A 17,500-nucleotide genomic window follows, 5' to 3' on the forward strand; every position below is an offset into this window, starting at 1 on the left:
ATAGTTGGGTTCGATTCCATGTCTTAGCAAATCCCATTAGATGCTTAACTTAATCTTGTTTTGAACTTGTGTCAACATTGTCGGTACCTGATGATAAATAGCCTGGTAGGTCACAGCGTGGATGAGAAGGTGACTAAGGCCAGCTTCCGAATCCTAAATATTTTGTTGAAAATCAAAAAAATAACAGGCACAGAAGCTTCTTTCACACAGTGTCAAATGTACACAGTTATGAGAGAGAGAGAGAGAGAGAGAGAGAGAGAGAGAGAGAGAGAGAGAGAGAGAGAGAGAGAGTGAGAGACAGAGAGAGAAATGATTATAATAAAACAAATAATAAATATGTTAGATTCAGTGTAACCTATAAATTTTGCCAAGAGTATTTAGAAATTTTTTGAAATATTTTTTTTTTTCAATTAAGTGGATGAATAATGAGGAATTAACTCTGCAATAATTGAACATGTCAGTGTCGTTTGGCAGGACGTCCATTAGGTGTTCCTCGTTGGGTCAGAGAACCTCTTTAACCTCGTAGAAAGAAATTAAGGATCCAATTGACCAAGCATTTTGAGCCTTCGATAGTGAAGGACTTCCTATGGGCACTGATTGTTTTAAGGGGGTTTATGACCAGGTAAAGTGGCTGTTAGAGTTTCATCCTCCGTACTTGAACATGTTTTAAGATTTTTCCAATTAAAAGAAATTCTATAAGAAAACCTTCGATAGAAGTTTAGTTCTTTATTTGTTCCTTGCCATATGTTTGTGAAACTTCCAGTCTTCCTCAGTGAGTCCCAATGTGCCTGGGAAGTCAATCGGACCTTCTTGGTACTGTTTGTACCATAGTAATGTATCCATTATTCGAGAGAGAGGCTGTTTTATTTCACTTGGAAGCGAATTAATTTTATGATATTTTACTCGATATCTCTTTTTAGAAAATATTACAGAATTTAATTTTAGGTTTAGATGTAAAAATTCCGATAGATATATTAGTTTTTCATACAGTTCATACACACACACACACACACACACACACACACACATATATATATATATATATATATATATATATATATATATACTGTATATATATATATACTGTATATATATACACACACACACACACACACACATATATATATATATATATATATATATATATATATATATATATATATATATATATATATATATATATATATATATATATATATATATATATATATATATATATATATACTGTATATATATATACACACACACACACACACACACACACACATATATATATATATATATATATATATATATATATATATATATATATATATGTATATATATATATATATATATATATACATATATATATATATATATATATATATATATATATATATATATATATATATATATATATATGGGTTTATTGTTTCATTTAACTCTTGGTGGTTTTCTGTTGGAATTCAATAATCAAAGCCTCCCAGAGACTGAATTCATTTTTTTTATGAGCCTGCGTAGATTCAGTATCTTTCTAAAGAACTACTGTAGACACCATTGCTTCATATTTCATTGCATTTATTTGTATATTTTGTCATATTTAATAATGATAATAATTTTAATAATTACTCAACAGGATTTTTAAAAAGTTTTTTCCTTGTTTGAATTCAAAATCCTTAATGATTAAACTTTAAAGATAATTCAGTTACTGGGGAATAAGAGTTTAAGTGAGAAGGAGATCTGGAGGGAAAGTAGACTCCCAGGAGAAAATAATGGGAAGTAAAGGCTGGAAATAAAAAAAAAATAAAAAAAGGGGCAGAAGAGGAAAAGCCTTTTGATGAAAGAAAAAATTATAAATTGTTTATATGAAATAAGTATCATGGAAAAATATTGAGAGTTATTGGAAGAAATCACTTTTGCCATAATTTGGATAATTGTTTAATTTGGTTGATTTTAAAAGTAGATTATGAGAGAGAGAGAGAGAGAGAGAGAGAGAGAGAGAGAGAGAGAGAGAGAGAGAGAGAGAGAGAGAGAGATTTTCCCGGTTGCACGGTTGATGTATTTTGCTTTCATCAAACTAAACCCTCCGCATTTCTACAAAATGTTTATCACGTGATGTTAAATCCAACATAGAATAGCTTGATTGATTGAAGTAACCTGGTCAAAGAAAAAAAAATATCACGTGTAATCATACTTGAGAGCTTTAGGAATCGTTGCTCAGTCTAAGGTATTCAAATGATTATAAGGTTTTGTGTTTTGTTAGTACATTCCCAACAGCCGAGGAAGTCAATGTGAATATTTAAAATCTAAGCATCCAAGATTTTGAGAGAGAGAATGAAGTTCCATTAATCTCAGATAAGGATCTAGAATGGTTAATTTTTAACTCTTTACTAGTTATAATAGTTACTTATGACTCTCATAGCTGTTTACTCTTACAAACCACACACACACACACACACACACACACACACACACACACACACACACACAGAGAGAGAGAGAGAGAGAGAGAAAAAAAAAGAGAGAGAGAGAGAGAGAGAGAGAGAGAGAGAGAGAGAGAGAGAGAGAGAGAGAGAGAGAGAGAGAGAGAGAGACTAATCTAAATATATACGAGATTAATGAAATAGGTTCCCTTGACAGTCAATCTTCAAAATCTGATTACATTTTGAGAACCATAGACACTGACATTTTATCAATGTGAGATACATATCGTGAAAGCACATAGCTAACCCTATTGTTTTAAGCCAAAATACATTCCTGAAATGGTTGATCATGTTGGCCATGTAATATTTAACCCAAGCACATCAATAGACGTTGAGAACCAAAAATTAACATTACAGAGAACTCTTAAAAATGTTAGTCATGAATCTACCTTTTCTTTTACTTTTCGAAAGAGAGGAAGAAGAGCGTCGGAAGAGAAGGAAAGCCTCTTTTCAATGAATTCAGAAGAGCTTCTACTAAGCCCAAATGAGCTGCTTAGCAAGCGTGGTGTTGTGGAGAAGATTTCCTAAGAAATATATTCTTAATGTCGGAAAGAAGTTCGCTTGACATGACAAGAAAAGCAACGCCTTCATTAGAAGAGATTGCAGTTGGAATTACAATTGAAGGATGGATAGATTATTCGAAGGAAAATAGATGAAACGAATAACTAATTGAATAAAGATAGTATAGCTACTAACAATAATATGCACAGAGAGAGAGAGAGAGAGAGAGAGAGAGAGAGAGAGAGAGAGAGAGAGAGAGAGAGAGAGAGAGAGTAAATCATCTGGAAGGAAAACATTATTAATTTTCCCTCTCATTGAAACTTTTATGGGTTTTATGCAAAAGCTGTGCATCTGCTACTCGGAAAAAACTGTCCAATTCCTTTTTTTGTAATTTTTTCTTGGTCGTCCGAGGAATCTTAGTACATTTTATAACTTTTATTTATTTTTCTCATTTATTGTTTATTTTTTACATCTCTATTTCCTCTCCACACCGGGCTCTTTTCCCTGCTGGAGCCCTTGACCTTTTAGCATTTTGCTTTTCCAATTCGAGTTTTAGCTTGTCTAATAATAATAATAATAATAATAATAATAATAATAATAATAATAATAATAATATTAATTATAATAATTATTAATAATTATAATAATAATTAATAATAATTATAATAATAATTGATAATTATAATAATTAATATTAATAATAATAATAATGATAATAATAATAATAATAATAATGATAATGATAATAAAAATAATAATAATAATGATATTAATAATAATAATAGTTAATAATAATAATAAAAAAAATAATAAATAATAATGATGATATTAATAATAATAAATAATAATATTAATAGTAATAATTATCAATAATAATAATAAAAATGATTAATGATAATGATAATTAATAATGACAATAATGATAATGATTAATAATGATAATTAATAATAATGAAAATGATTAATAATGATAATTAATAATAATGATGATAATAATAATGATGATAATAATAATAATATCAATAATAATGATAATAATAATAATTATTAGTAATAAAAATAATAATTAATAATCATGATGATATTGATAATAATAATAATAAATAATAATATTAATAGTAATAATTATTACTAATAATAATAACAGTGATTAATGATAATGATAATTAATAATGATAATAATAATAATGATTAATAATGATAATTAATAATAATGATAATAATGATAATGATTAATAGTAATAATAATAATAATAATAATAATAATAATAATAATAATAATAATGATAATAATTAATGATATATGATTAATAATAATAATAATAATAATAATAATGATAATAATAATTGAAAATTAATAATGATAAATAATAATGATAATAATTATGGATAATAATTAATAATGAAAATAATCATGTATGTATGATGATTTTGTCTATCAGGAGATTGCAGATACTAGAATGTTTTATTTATCAGTTTCTGGATTGGCAACCTGATGCTCTCTCTTTCTCTCTCTCTCTCTCTCTCTCTCTCTCTCTCTCTCTCTCTCTCTCTCTCTCTCTCTCTCTCATGTTGAATCTACGAGGAACGTGATTTCTCTCTTGCACTAATTTCACGTTTTATACTTAGGAAAGTTTAATAGTTTCATAATGGAAAATACAAATATTATACCTTTGTTCATACATTAAAGCCTTTTTAAAAATTCAGACAATAATGAGGTAGAAATGTTCAGGTAAAATGACAATAAACGTTTCCTCTCATTTGTTAAACGTTGTTAAAGAAATACGAGTAGTATTCGTTCTTTCATGGCATCGCTCTTTTGCATTTATTATCTTTTCATGGGATATTTCAATGAATTCAGAAATTGCTCAAAATGTATCCGACCTTGGATATAAAATCCATGGCAACCAGGGTGATATTTCATTATCTGAGAAGGAATTATTAGAGCGTTGTTTTTATGTCCGGTGGAATGCAAATCTAATTCTTTTCTGATTAACCTTTCTTTGATATCAGGGTTTCATCGTAATTGTAATAAAATATATATTCCGTCCAACTATAATCCTTGTGTTTACTAATTTCAACCAAAAGTAAGGTACAAAAAAAATGAAGTTTGCCAGAAATACTCCACCTCAAATATGATTGATGGATATCTAAATCAAAATTCTTTTTTTTAGGAGAACCTAAAAGGATTTCAGTTTAACTTTTTTTCCCTTTTTATGAGTTTCATTCCCATCTGAATATGATAAACTCACATTTTGTCTTCTCCAAAACAGCTTGTTTGAGAGATGTCTCATTTACCAACCATTGTACCCTTGTCTGAAAGTATGTCAGGGTATGTAAATTAATGTAAGGGGAGTCGGGATTCTTTGTCAGGAGCAGCAAACGTATTCATCCTTTGATTTCAATTTGATAAATATTTGAGAGATTCTGTCAATTTAAGTTACTGTCTGGTTACTGAAATGGTTTTCATTTCACATTAACAAAACTTCCCCCAAAACAATTTTAACCAGTGTATTTCAATAAACCATTACTAGTACATTCGCTTAAACCAGTGATTCCCAACCTTTTTGTGATCGAGTACGACTTGAAGGTCCCGTACAGTCGCCGCGTACCACCTGGTTCCAGAGAAACTAAATTCGATCAGATACCCCTTTATTTCTATAATTGTAAAAATAGAACACGCAAATTAACTAAGAAAACAACAACTCAATGCGAGGTCTGTATCTGCTTCTTCTCCGCCAGCTGGTCAATGCTTGGCATGACTTTGCTCATAGCACATCGGAAATCATGCCCGGGCGCAGCAAGACGGTTCCGGCTCTTCGACTTGATGGCCATGAAGGCTGGGAACCCCTGCTCGCACTCCCACGTCGAGGGGAAAATCAGTAGCTGGGAAACAGCGTGACGGGCTAGCGTCGGGTACGAGGAGGCCATGCTCACCCAGAAGTTTAAAGGAGAGCATTCTTTGTGCTTCGTCTTTGCTGTCTCGTCAGCCTGGATATCTATGAGTTCCTCTTGTTCCCCGGTCCCAATAGGCAGATCGGCTGGATTAACGGAGAACAGATTGGCGACGTAGGCACAACATGTCACGTCCGGGAAGTAATGCTTCAATTCAGTCTTGAGCAGTGAGAGGTAATGGACGATTTCTTGGGCAAATTCATCAGTGGGCTCCCTCTCAAGGGGAGTCAGGAGTTCGAACATTCCGTAGCCTTTGCTCTCCACATTCTTCATCCACAGATCCAGCTTCCGGACAAACGCTCCCAGCTTCGAGATGAACTCTGTGACACTGCAGTCGGGCCCTTGGAACGACAAGTTTAAGTGGTTGAGGGCTCCAAAAATGTCTGACAGGTAGGCCAATCTTGAGATAAACTCCTCGTCCTCCAGATCTTTCTGAAAATCGTGTTCCTTCTTTTTGAAGAATACGAGGAGTACATCTCTCAGTTCAAAGAGACGCCTCGTCGTATTACCCAAGGAGAGCCAGCGCACCTCTGTGTGGTAGAGGAGACAGATGTGGTCAGAGCCAAAATCTTCACAGAGGAGCTTGAACACTCGAGTATTCAGGTCGGATGTTTTGACGAAATTAACGATTCTGAAAACTCGGTTCAAGCATGATAACAACTTCGGAGGGAGCACCTTAGCACAGAGGGCAAATATGTGTATGAAACAGTGGACAGCAGTGGCGTTTGGTGCTACAGCTTTCACATGGTCTTGAAAACCTGACTTTCGACCGAGCATCGATGGAGCCCCATCTATCGTGCATCCGACCAACTTTCCCCAGTCCAGTTCATTCTGGTTGAAGAAATTGTCCAAAACGTTGAAAATATCCTTTCCTGTTGTAGTACTGGACAGATCCTGGCTCAGCAGTAACTCAGTCTTCGCAGCATTACTCTGCGTGAAGCGGACATAGGCAAGTAGTTGAGAGCAGTTGGTGACGTCCGTCGATTCATCGAGTTGAATGGCAAACCCATACTCTGAGGATTTCCCTCCCTCAACCACTTGGTCGGCAATGTCGACCAACATCTCCTCGATATGGTGTTGTGCAGTGTTGTTAGAGACGGAAACACTCTCCAACTTCGCTACCGCCTCCTCTCCAATCACGTGGCTGACCAAGATCTTTGCCGCTGGCATGATGAGAGACTCTGCAATGGCATGCGGTTTCATGTTTTTAGCCACCAGGAGAGCGACTTCATAGGATGCTTTCACAATTCCTGCTCCCTTCTGGTAGATCTGGCCAGTCTTGTCCATGCGCTGCCGCTTCACGTTTTCGCCAAGTCGCTGGAAGTAGCTCTGATCTTGGTCCTTCTTGTCCGCATGATCAGTCTCAAGATGACGTTTGAACAGGCTGGATTTCATGGCCACATAGGAAAGGGACTTCATACAGACCACACACTGCGGAGGAGCTTCTCCTCCATGTTCGATTGCAATGAAACCATACTTTATGTATACCGGGTCATATTTTCTCTTCGGCATGTCAAATCCTGTGGATAAGTAAAGAAAAAAAAAGATTAATCAATCAAGAAATAAATAAAGTATATGTAAAGTATAAGTAGTAAGGTATAGTAAAGTAAGGGAGGTGTGGAGGGAAGAAGGGAGGGAAGTGTGAATTAAGGGAGGGTGATGTGAAGGGAGGGAAAGGCAACGTACTTGTACTGCTGAGTGCCTTTCCTAACTACCCGTTCTTGCAATGCTCTCCTCTCCCGGACTTGTCTGTCCACCAATCAGCTTTCAGTGACCATGACGTCACAGGCTGACGCTCATCGTTGTCATCCAGAGAATGATGCACTTGCTTATCAAGCAACTGGATTCTCGCCATCAGCCACAAATGTTGTTATTTCTTGTCGATAAAATACAACTAGTACTACATATTAGCGCATTAAGTAAGTGTACTGTGTGAATTAGGTCCTCCACTATCCTCCGAAAAACTGCCAGATTTGGTTGGTGACTTAATTCTTCACATTTAAATTCGGTTAAAAACGAGTTGACCGAGTTTTAGTTGAAGTAGCTGGGGATCGTAGGCAACTACGAGAGTTAGTGGAGGACCTAATTTAACGGTGGGCCGCTGGGACCAGTGGGTGGCGTGTGGCAACAGTTGCAAATCGTTGCCAGATTATCTTGTGTTAGGCAATGCACATCTTTGTGAAGTAAAATATAACTAAAAATCGTTCATGACCCCGAAAGTGTTCGCGTACCACCTGGAAGGGCCTCGCGTACCACTAGTGGTACGCGTACCACAGGTTGGGAACCACTGGCTTAAACCCATAACCATGGATTGCTGGGTAATAATAACGGAGGTAATGAAATTACAAGTATGTATGATTGATAATTATTGCGAAGCACTAGCCGACAGGGCAAACGCGCGTAGCGAAATATATCCGTTTGACAGAACATAAGAGCAATGCGATAATGTTTAATCGAGAGCGAAGCGAGCATACAGCAAAGCAAAGACTATAGGGAGACATTTCCATTTGCCCGAGCATAGGAGCAATGAGATAATGTTTTATCGAGAGTGAAAGCAAGCATATTACAGAGCAAAAACTAATAAATCATTAGCTCAGTATTTGTAATACAATGGAACTGTTACGAACGACTCCATAGGAAATTGGATGGGAAATCATGTTTCCTATGCGTCCGGAATTCCTGGTAAACGAAAGCTCCAGTGATTTGAACTGTTTATATTATTACTCGGCTTTGATTAGTTGTTAATGATGATAACTGTCGGAAACATCGAAGTTTTAACATGATTTAAATGTCATACAATCCGACTGGTACACAGCATATTTTAAGGTGTTTGAAACGTAAATAATGACGATATTTAGCGCAAAATCATACGTTTTCGGTTACGGTAGTCGACCACCATAACTCAAAAACAATGAATATCCACCTGGAATTACTATTAAAAAAATTCAAAACCCCTATAATTATACCATACTCCCATTTTTCAAAGCCAAAAAAGATATTGTTTTAATATGAGGATTGCCACTTAAATTATGAGACAACTAAATTAGTTTTATACAGTTTTATATTTTATTTTGACGTAGTTTATGAGAAAAGAGACTAGAGTTTCCAGAACTAGAAAAAAAAACACGAATACGTAATCAAAATGATGAGGTCTCTCTCTTATATGTGGGTAGAGATGGTATATCAATATTTCAATGATACTGCAAAATAATAATTAATATATTTGTGTATTGTCTTTCACATTTTGATAATCTCCTAAGGAAAAGGATTAGTTTACAATCTGCAGCATGAGAATGTAAATTTTGCAGTCTAAGGGACTTGAATTTTCTTGCTTTGACTGATCTGTTTCATAGAAGTTTACATTATAAATAAAAAATTCTAAATATTTCAAACAGTGTTCTAACAATAAACAAATCACTTAAGGTTGTGTATGGTAATTGTGGTCAGCTGCAGCTTTTAAAAAAATGACGGTAAAATGTCCATTGATGCCATGATCAGCAAAGCCATATATCAGAATTAAAGAGAAAAAGTGCCCCTTAGTCCACCTCATGGTGAATGGAACTTGCGGGAACCCTTCCAACACCAAGTATATGTGTAATTTCCCTCCCTCGGTTTATATCCATAGGCAGATGCCAGAGAGAGAGAGAGAGAGAGAGAGAGAGAGAGAGAGAGAGAGAGAGAGAGAGAGAGAGAGACCCTCCTGTTGAGATATGGATAATTTTTCTTTGGTCTAACCAAGTTTGTTAATTGTTTTCCCTTTGGTTTACATACAACTAGATCTTGGGGTTCTGTCGTTGCTGGTAATTCTGCGCAACAAAATGGGTTTGTTGTAATTACGGAGGAGGTTAGGCCGGGGCAGTGTATTGGTAGGTGTTAGGCAAGAAGGACAGGGCGAAGAGGAAACAAAGCGAATAACGTAAGAGGAAGAAAGGCATTAAAGCTAATTAATTAAGAGGGAAAGAGGAGACCAGGTTGTTATGTAGATATTATGAGGAAAGTAGTGATAAGAAAAAAACATTATCAAATGAGAGAGAGAGAGAGAGAGAGAGAGAGAGAGAGAGAGAGAGAGAGAGAGAGAGAGAGAGAGAGAGAATCCTTGTTTGATTTTCGTAGACATCCCAGCAATTCGGACTATCATTGAGTATTGGCAGTTTTTAATTAATTCCATCACTATTAAAAAGATTTATCATAACTGGCTTTAAACGATGATATTGATTGTAAAATATTCATGTTGTTTACCTAATTAATTTTTCATTTCCATATATTTTCCGAAGTAACATAAAAGACTTGTAGATTATTGTAAAAAAAAAAAAAAAAAAAAAAAAAAAAAAAAAAAAAAAAAACAGTAACTTATAGAATCATAATTTATATATAACTACCTTGCGAAATTATTACGAGGTATTCCATAAAAGCTTAGGTGACCCATAATATTTGTTACCAATTCAGCAAACGAAGTAAGAAAGCGTTGGAAATATAGGAATGGGTTCTATCATTAATCAATACAGATCTTCTACCATACCCAGTTGAGCCGATTAACGAGCTTTGTTTTCGAAGTAGGTTTCTGGATCATTGTTAAAAAGCTACTTACTATGAGATTCAGGGCCTCTGTAACACGGTTTTTTTCGCAATAACTTTTTTTCTATGTATTTCATAAATATAACGCTTATTCAGAAGGCACATTATATCTACACATAAATTTTGACTATATTCTGCATTACGTAGGTTGAATAAATTTGGTACTTTATTAAGTAAAAGTGACGATTTTTGAAGACGGGCCAACTTACTCAGAGAAAAGGTTTCGAACGCACTCTTTACGTAACTTATGACGGCATTTCTTCTCTCTTTCTCGATCGATGATTGGTTATACGTAACGAAGGCTATACCTCTGCCAACAATAACACAAAAGTGTAAATAAAAGCAAAGCAGTACACCTTTATGAACTCTGAAACCTCTCCACTGAGAATTGTCATAATGAACAAACGAACAAAATATGTTAATAAATACAAAAACACTTCGATTATTTGTCTAACTCCCAAAATAAGTTTCCTAAGAAATTACAGTCTACTTTATAGCTTACAATCAGACTGACAAGGTGTAGGGAATAGTTGGTAATTTTCAAAAACGTAGTAGACAAGCTTGATTTGATAACTGCTATATCCAATGTCAAGCAATTTTTATTTATTGTCTATCTACCGATCTATTTACTGTAAAAAAAAAAATAAAAATAAATAAATAGCCGGTACTGTATTTTGCTTTAAACTTTCACCAATAATTATCGTCAGAATGATGACTTCATGAGGCTCCACCCACTTTAGCCTCGTTATAATTCTGGATAACACTGAAGGCTATCATGGGCATTGTTGGATCAGAAAATTAAAATTCTGGCTATAAAAACTTATTTATCGAGTAGTTGTAAGAAATGCTAAATGATCCTCAAGGATCCCAGCAGTTGGCCTAAACGTTTAATTCATGTATACTACTGTTGCGGCACTGCTGCTACAGTAGTATTACTACGCTAGCACAGATACCCCACCCACATTTATGTATCGTTCCGCCATTCATAAAGTCTGTGTCATTTTTTTCACTGTGCAATAAGCCATGGCCTCCTCAGAATTTAAGTTTTATATTAGATGATAGGCTATTTCATTAAGCTGACAAATTTATGGCAACTGGGTATGTTATTGCCGATGTTGAAGCTAAAGATAAAGTTTGGTATCATTCCTTCATTGCATTATCATCTTTACTACTATTTGTTTTGCTACATGTAGTAATTATTTTAAAGGATAAATGAATTATGTTCACTTTACTCCTATAAATTCCCATAAGATGTACAAATAAAACTCCTAAAACTATTCATGATTTATTTACAAAATGTAGTCATGCCCAAAACATAGCCAACACGGTCGTACGCCTAAGAAGAAGAAAAAAAAATTATATCGGATGATCCGTTGGTCTGATGGAGAGTTTAGCACAAAATTCTCATTTTAACAAAAATAGTTATATCAAGACTGTTTACATACAATCTCTCCCTCTCTCTCTTGGTGGCATAGTGAATAGTTAATGGAAATGTTCAAAAGCCTGAGTGACATTACAAGTATTATAATCATATTACGCTAAATACAAATCAGACCATAAACATTGGATTTAAACTAGAAACTGAATAATTACCTATTCAGGCTATAGTAAATATGGCCATGGGATTTCTCTTGACTGTATAAAGTTTGCAAGTCGTAAGATAAATGCAGTTTTGCAACCACAGGGGCAATTCCAAATCCTGCTAGCCAGTCTTGACTGTTATGGGTTCCAGAGCCGATGGAAGAAGGTGAATGGGTGTCCGGTGGATGGGCGGGGCAAAATTTTGTCAAAAAGTGTTTACATTGCTTACGTAATCAATGTTTTCGACTCTTGGCTCGTTATCACTGGCCATGGCGTCGGCTAGATCATTTTTACTCTATAAAAATTAAAACTATCGGGTTTAGGTTATTGAAAATGCTGACAAAATGTGTGTGTGGTTGTAAAATATACATATGTCAACTTTCAGCTACATCCGATGCCTTGATAAGGAGCAAAGTCCAAAAAACCGTGTTACAGAGGCCCTGAATTTCATAGTAGTTGTGAGATGCCACTAGAATAATTCCCCCCCTCCTCTCTCTCTCTCTCTCTCTCTCTCTCTCTCTCTCTCTCTCTCTCTCTCTCTCTCTCTCTCTCTCGAGTTTCCATTAACTGCTCCGAAATAAGTGTAGATCTAAAATTATATGGGAATAGTTAATTATGCATTTTATTTTCATTATTTCCATTTACACAAAGTGTATGTCATGGAAGGTCATATTCCGGGGTAAAATTAGGAGTCAATTACATGAAAGTTCTCTCTCTCTCTCTCTCTCTCTCTCTCTCTCTCTCTCTCTCTCTCTCTCTCTCTCTCTCTCTCTCTCTCTCTCTCTCTCTATTATAACATTGTATACAATTGCAACCATATGGTTTTTGTTAAAAGGAACCAGGAATTATGCAGGATTGAAATGAAAATTCTTCCAAAAATATCAAGGCCAGCTTCAAATATACATACTTGACATATAGTAGCTTACTGGTTTCTTGCATTCACTTGCCTTTAGTTATTCTCTTTCTTAGATGCTAATTTGTTTATATATTTACGTATTTTTTTAACTCTATTATAAACACGTATGTATCTGTTTAATGATTATTATATCTTTTTATTGCAGGGGCAAATAAAACGAACATGTCATTATCAGCATCAACTTCATGATGTTATAAAGGTTACTATTTTTATTTTATTCTATTGATATAATTATTTTCATTATAATTTTATTACTAGTCTAGGTACAACCACATTTTCCCAATATATATTCTTAAAACATTTTTCTAGGCACAATGTGAAAAATTTAATAGTGATGGGGTATCGTTGTCTAACTCCTTTTTTTCATTAGAATTTTCTTAGTATTTATATGTGATTTCAGGATTGGTGTAGTACCCGTATAGATGTCATGGGGTGTTTCAACGTAAGATTTAATATATTCTTTGCCTTTGAATGGTTTTCATTACTGCTGAAGTTTTGTCAAAATCAAAAGCTTTCCCACAGTCTATAAATGCCAAACATAGTGGTTTGTCGTACTCTGTTGAGTTTCTAAAACCTGCCGGCTCTCTTGGTTGATAAAAGTCAAGTTGTCTTTCTATTGGGCGTAATAGGATCTTTGTAAATATTTTATATATTATTAACTGTAAACTTATTGGACGGTAATTTTTCAGGTCTTTTGTGTCTCCCTTTATGTGAATTAATATAATAATAAAGAATAGTGACTAAGTAAAGGAGAGAGAGAGAGAGAGAGAGAGAGAGGAGAGAGAGAGAGAGAGAGAGAGGAGAGAGGAGAGAGAGAGAGAGAGAGAGAGGAACTGTACACAATCAGTCAGTTTTTTTTCCCAAATATTTTGTATTTCGAGCAACTGTGTCATTGGCCCTTGTTGTCAGGACGCCAATGCATCTCCCATCAATCAATCAATGAATCACTTCAGGTAATCCCCCTCCCCACCCTGTGTACACACATACATACAAGACACAAAAACCTGGATGAAGATTCAAACACATTTACATATAACTCCTATATACGGGAAATCTAAATAATTTTAATATAATTTGGTTGTCCCACCAACAGCTGTACATCCTTGGTATTGGGGATATATGACGGATTACAGTATATTCCAAAAGTAAATCTTAGTATTATTTAGCAATATATTTTTGTTTTATTATATTTTTAATTTTCTGTCTTAATGATATTAATGTAACACATTATGTCCCTTTGACCTTCATCACCTGTCAGTGTCTGCACAACAACCACTATCACAAATATAATTTTCCATCATCACCAACATCACCACCACCACCAATGTCACCACTTTAACAATGTCACTGCCTTGACAAGCAGCAGTCATCAGGATTTCCAATGGCATCACCTTCCATTATAACCATCATAACGATCACACCTCACCAGCACACAAATATTACTTTCTCCATCACTATCACCGGACTTCTCTATCATCCTTATTCGGTTCACTATTGCCATCTTATCACGATCCTTAAAATTTCTATCATCACCACTAAAATACAGAGGCTCCATCATCCTTAGGACTATATATATATATATATATATATATATATATATAATATATATATATATATATATATATATATATATAATATATTATATATATATATATATATATATATATATATATATATATATATATACTGTATATATAATACATATATATATAAATATATATACATACATATATATATAAATATATATATATATATATATATATATATATATATATATATATATATATATATAATATATAGTATTTATATACATATATATATAATACATATATATATATATATATATATATATATATATATATATATTTATATACATATATATAAATATATATAGGGAATGTTGGGCGTTTGTCAGTGCGTAAGGGTCAAGGTAGTGGGAAAAGTGAAGAAGAGCAGAATGAGTTCTTGAATGAATTAACTAGGTGTGTAGAAGGACTGAGTAGAAGGAATTATGTAGTTGTCATGGGTGACTTAAATGCTAGAGTGGGCACTGGAGAGGTAGAAGGTGTCATTGGGAAGATTGGCGTACCAGGTGAAAATGAGAGTGGTGAGAGACTGGTAGATATGTGTGTTGAACAAGAGATGGTGATAAGTTCCAGCTTTTTCAAAAAGAAAGATAAAAATAAGTATACATGGGTAAGAGTGGCAAATGGAAGAGTAGTAGAAAGGGCATTAATGGATTATGTGTTGATAACTAAAAGAATGTTTGGAAGATTGAAAGAAGTGCACGTGTTTAGGGGTATGGCTAACGGTATGTCTGATCATTTTTTGGTGGAAGGAAAATTAGTTGTAGCAAAAGAGTGGGGGAATAGAGTAGGTGGATGTAAAAGGGTGCTAGTGAGGGTTGAAGAGCTAATAAAACAGGGGGTAAAAAGTAAATATCAGGAAAGGTTGAAAATGGCATATGATGAAGATGAAAGTAAGAGAAACTGGTAATTTAGAGGAGTGGAAGTTAGTAAAAGAAAATTTTGTTGGGATTGCAAGTGATGTGTGTTGGCAAGAAGGTTGTTGGAGGCAGCATGAGGAAGGGCAGTGAATGGTGGAATGAAGGAGTGAAGGTAAATGTGGAAGAGAAAAAGGGGGCTTTTGAAGAATGGCTGCAGAGTAAATAGTATAGAGAACTATGAAAAATATAGTGAGAAAAATGTGGAAGTAAAGAGCAAGGTTCGTGAGGCAAAGAGGGCAGCTGACCTGAGGTGGGGTCAGGGGCTGGGTCATTCATATGAAGAGAATAAGAAGAAGTTTTGGGAAAGAAGTGAAGAGAGTAAGGAAGGCTGGCTCAAGAATTGAAGAGACAATAAAAGATGGAAATGGAAGGTTGTTAAAAGGAGAGGAGGCAAGGAAAAGGTGGGCAGAATATTTTGAAAGTTTACTGAATGTTGAGGATAATAGGGAGGCAGATATAATCGCTGTTGCAGGTGTTGAGGTGCCGGTGATGGGAGATGAAAATGAGAGAGAGATTACGATAGAGGAAGTGAGGGGAGCGCTAGATGAAGCGAGAGTAGGAAAAGCATCTGGTATGGATGGTGTGAGAGCTGAGATGTTGAAGGAAGGGGGTGTTGACTTTACTTGAATGGTTGGTGAGATTGTTTAAAATGTGTTTTGTGTTGTCAATGGTACCAGTCAATTGGGTTTGTGCATGTATTGTGCATGAGTGTTGTAATTCAAGAGGTATTAGTTTGTTGCGTGTAGTTGGAAAAGTGTATGGTAGAGTAATGATTAATAGGATTAAGGATAAAACAGAGAATGCAATCTTAGAAGCACAGGGTGGTTTTAGAAGAGGTAGGGATTGTATGAATCAGATTTTTACAGGTAGGCAGATATGCGAGAGATATTTAGCAAAAGGTAAGGAGGTGTATGTTGCGTTTATGGATCTGGAGAAAGCGTATGCTAGAGTTGATAGGGAAGCAATGTGGAATGAGATGAGGTTATATGGAGTTGGTGGAAGGTTGTTGAAAGCATTGAAAAGTTTCTACAAAGGTAGTAAAGCATGTGTTAGGATAAGAAATGAAGTGAATGATTGGTTTCCGGTGAGAGTGGGGCTGAGAGAGGGATGTGTGATGTCGCCGTGGTTGTTTAACTTGTATGTTGATGGAGTGGTGAGAGAGGTGAATGCTCGAGTGCTTGGACGAGTATTAAAACTGGAAGACGAGAATGACCATGAATGAGAGGTAAATCAGTTGTTTGCGGATGATAATGTACTAGTTGCAGACACAGAAGAGAAGCTTGGCCGATTAGTGACAGAATTTGGAAGGGTGTGTGAGAGAAGGAAGTTGAGAGTTAATGTGGGTAAGAGTAAGGTTATGAGATGTACGAGAAGGGAAGGTGGTGCAAGGTTGAATGTCTTGTTGAATGGAGAGTTACTTGAGGAGGTGGATCAGTTTAAGTACTTGTGGTCTGTTGTTGCAGCAAATGGTGGAGTGGGAGCAGATGTACGTCAGAGAGTGAGTAAAGGTTGCAAAGTGTTGGGGGCAGTTAAGGGAGTGGTAAAAAATAGAGGGTTGGGCATGAATGTAAAGAGAGTTCTATATGAGAAAGTGATTGTACCAACTGTGATTTATGGATCGGAGTTGTGGGGAATGAAAGTGATGGATAGACAGAAATTGAATGTGTTTGAGATGAAGTGTCTAAGGAGTATAGCTGGTGTATCTCGAGTAGATAGGGTTAGAAACGAAGTGGTGAGGGTATGAACGGGTGTAAGAAATGAGTTAGCAGCTAGAGTGAATATGAATGTGTTGAGGTGGTTTGGCAATGTTGAGAGAATGGAAAATGGCTGTCTGCTAAAGAAGGTGATGAATGCAAGAGATGATGGGAGAAGTACAAGAGGAAGGCCGAGGTTTGGATGGATGGAGGGAGTGAGGAAAGCTCTGGGTGATAGGAGGATAGATATGAGAGAGGCAAGAGAGCGTGCTAGAAATAGGAATGAATTGAGAGCGATTGTGACGCA

At 35.1% G+C, this 17,500-nt stretch overlaps 1 protein-coding gene across 1 annotated transcript in view; it reads right to left on the reverse strand.

Moving 5' to 3' along the window:
• The window catches only part of LOC137656423 (zinc finger BED domain-containing protein 5-like), a 142,389-nt gene that overhangs the window by 110,417 nt on the left and 14,472 nt on the right, over window positions 1-17,500 (reverse strand). The window contains exon 4 of the mRNA XM_068390602.1: window positions 5,946-7,441. Coding sequence (XP_068246703.1) covers window positions 5,946-7,441 — 1,496 coding nt within the window. The remainder of the gene's footprint in view (window positions 1-5,945; window positions 7,442-17,500) is intronic.

Source organism: Palaemon carinicauda, chromosome 17 (genome assembly GCF_036898095.1).
Source record: "Palaemon carinicauda isolate YSFRI2023 chromosome 17, ASM3689809v2, whole genome shotgun sequence".
NCBI classification, from domain to species: Eukaryota; Metazoa; Arthropoda; class Malacostraca; order Decapoda; family Palaemonidae; genus Palaemon; species Palaemon carinicauda.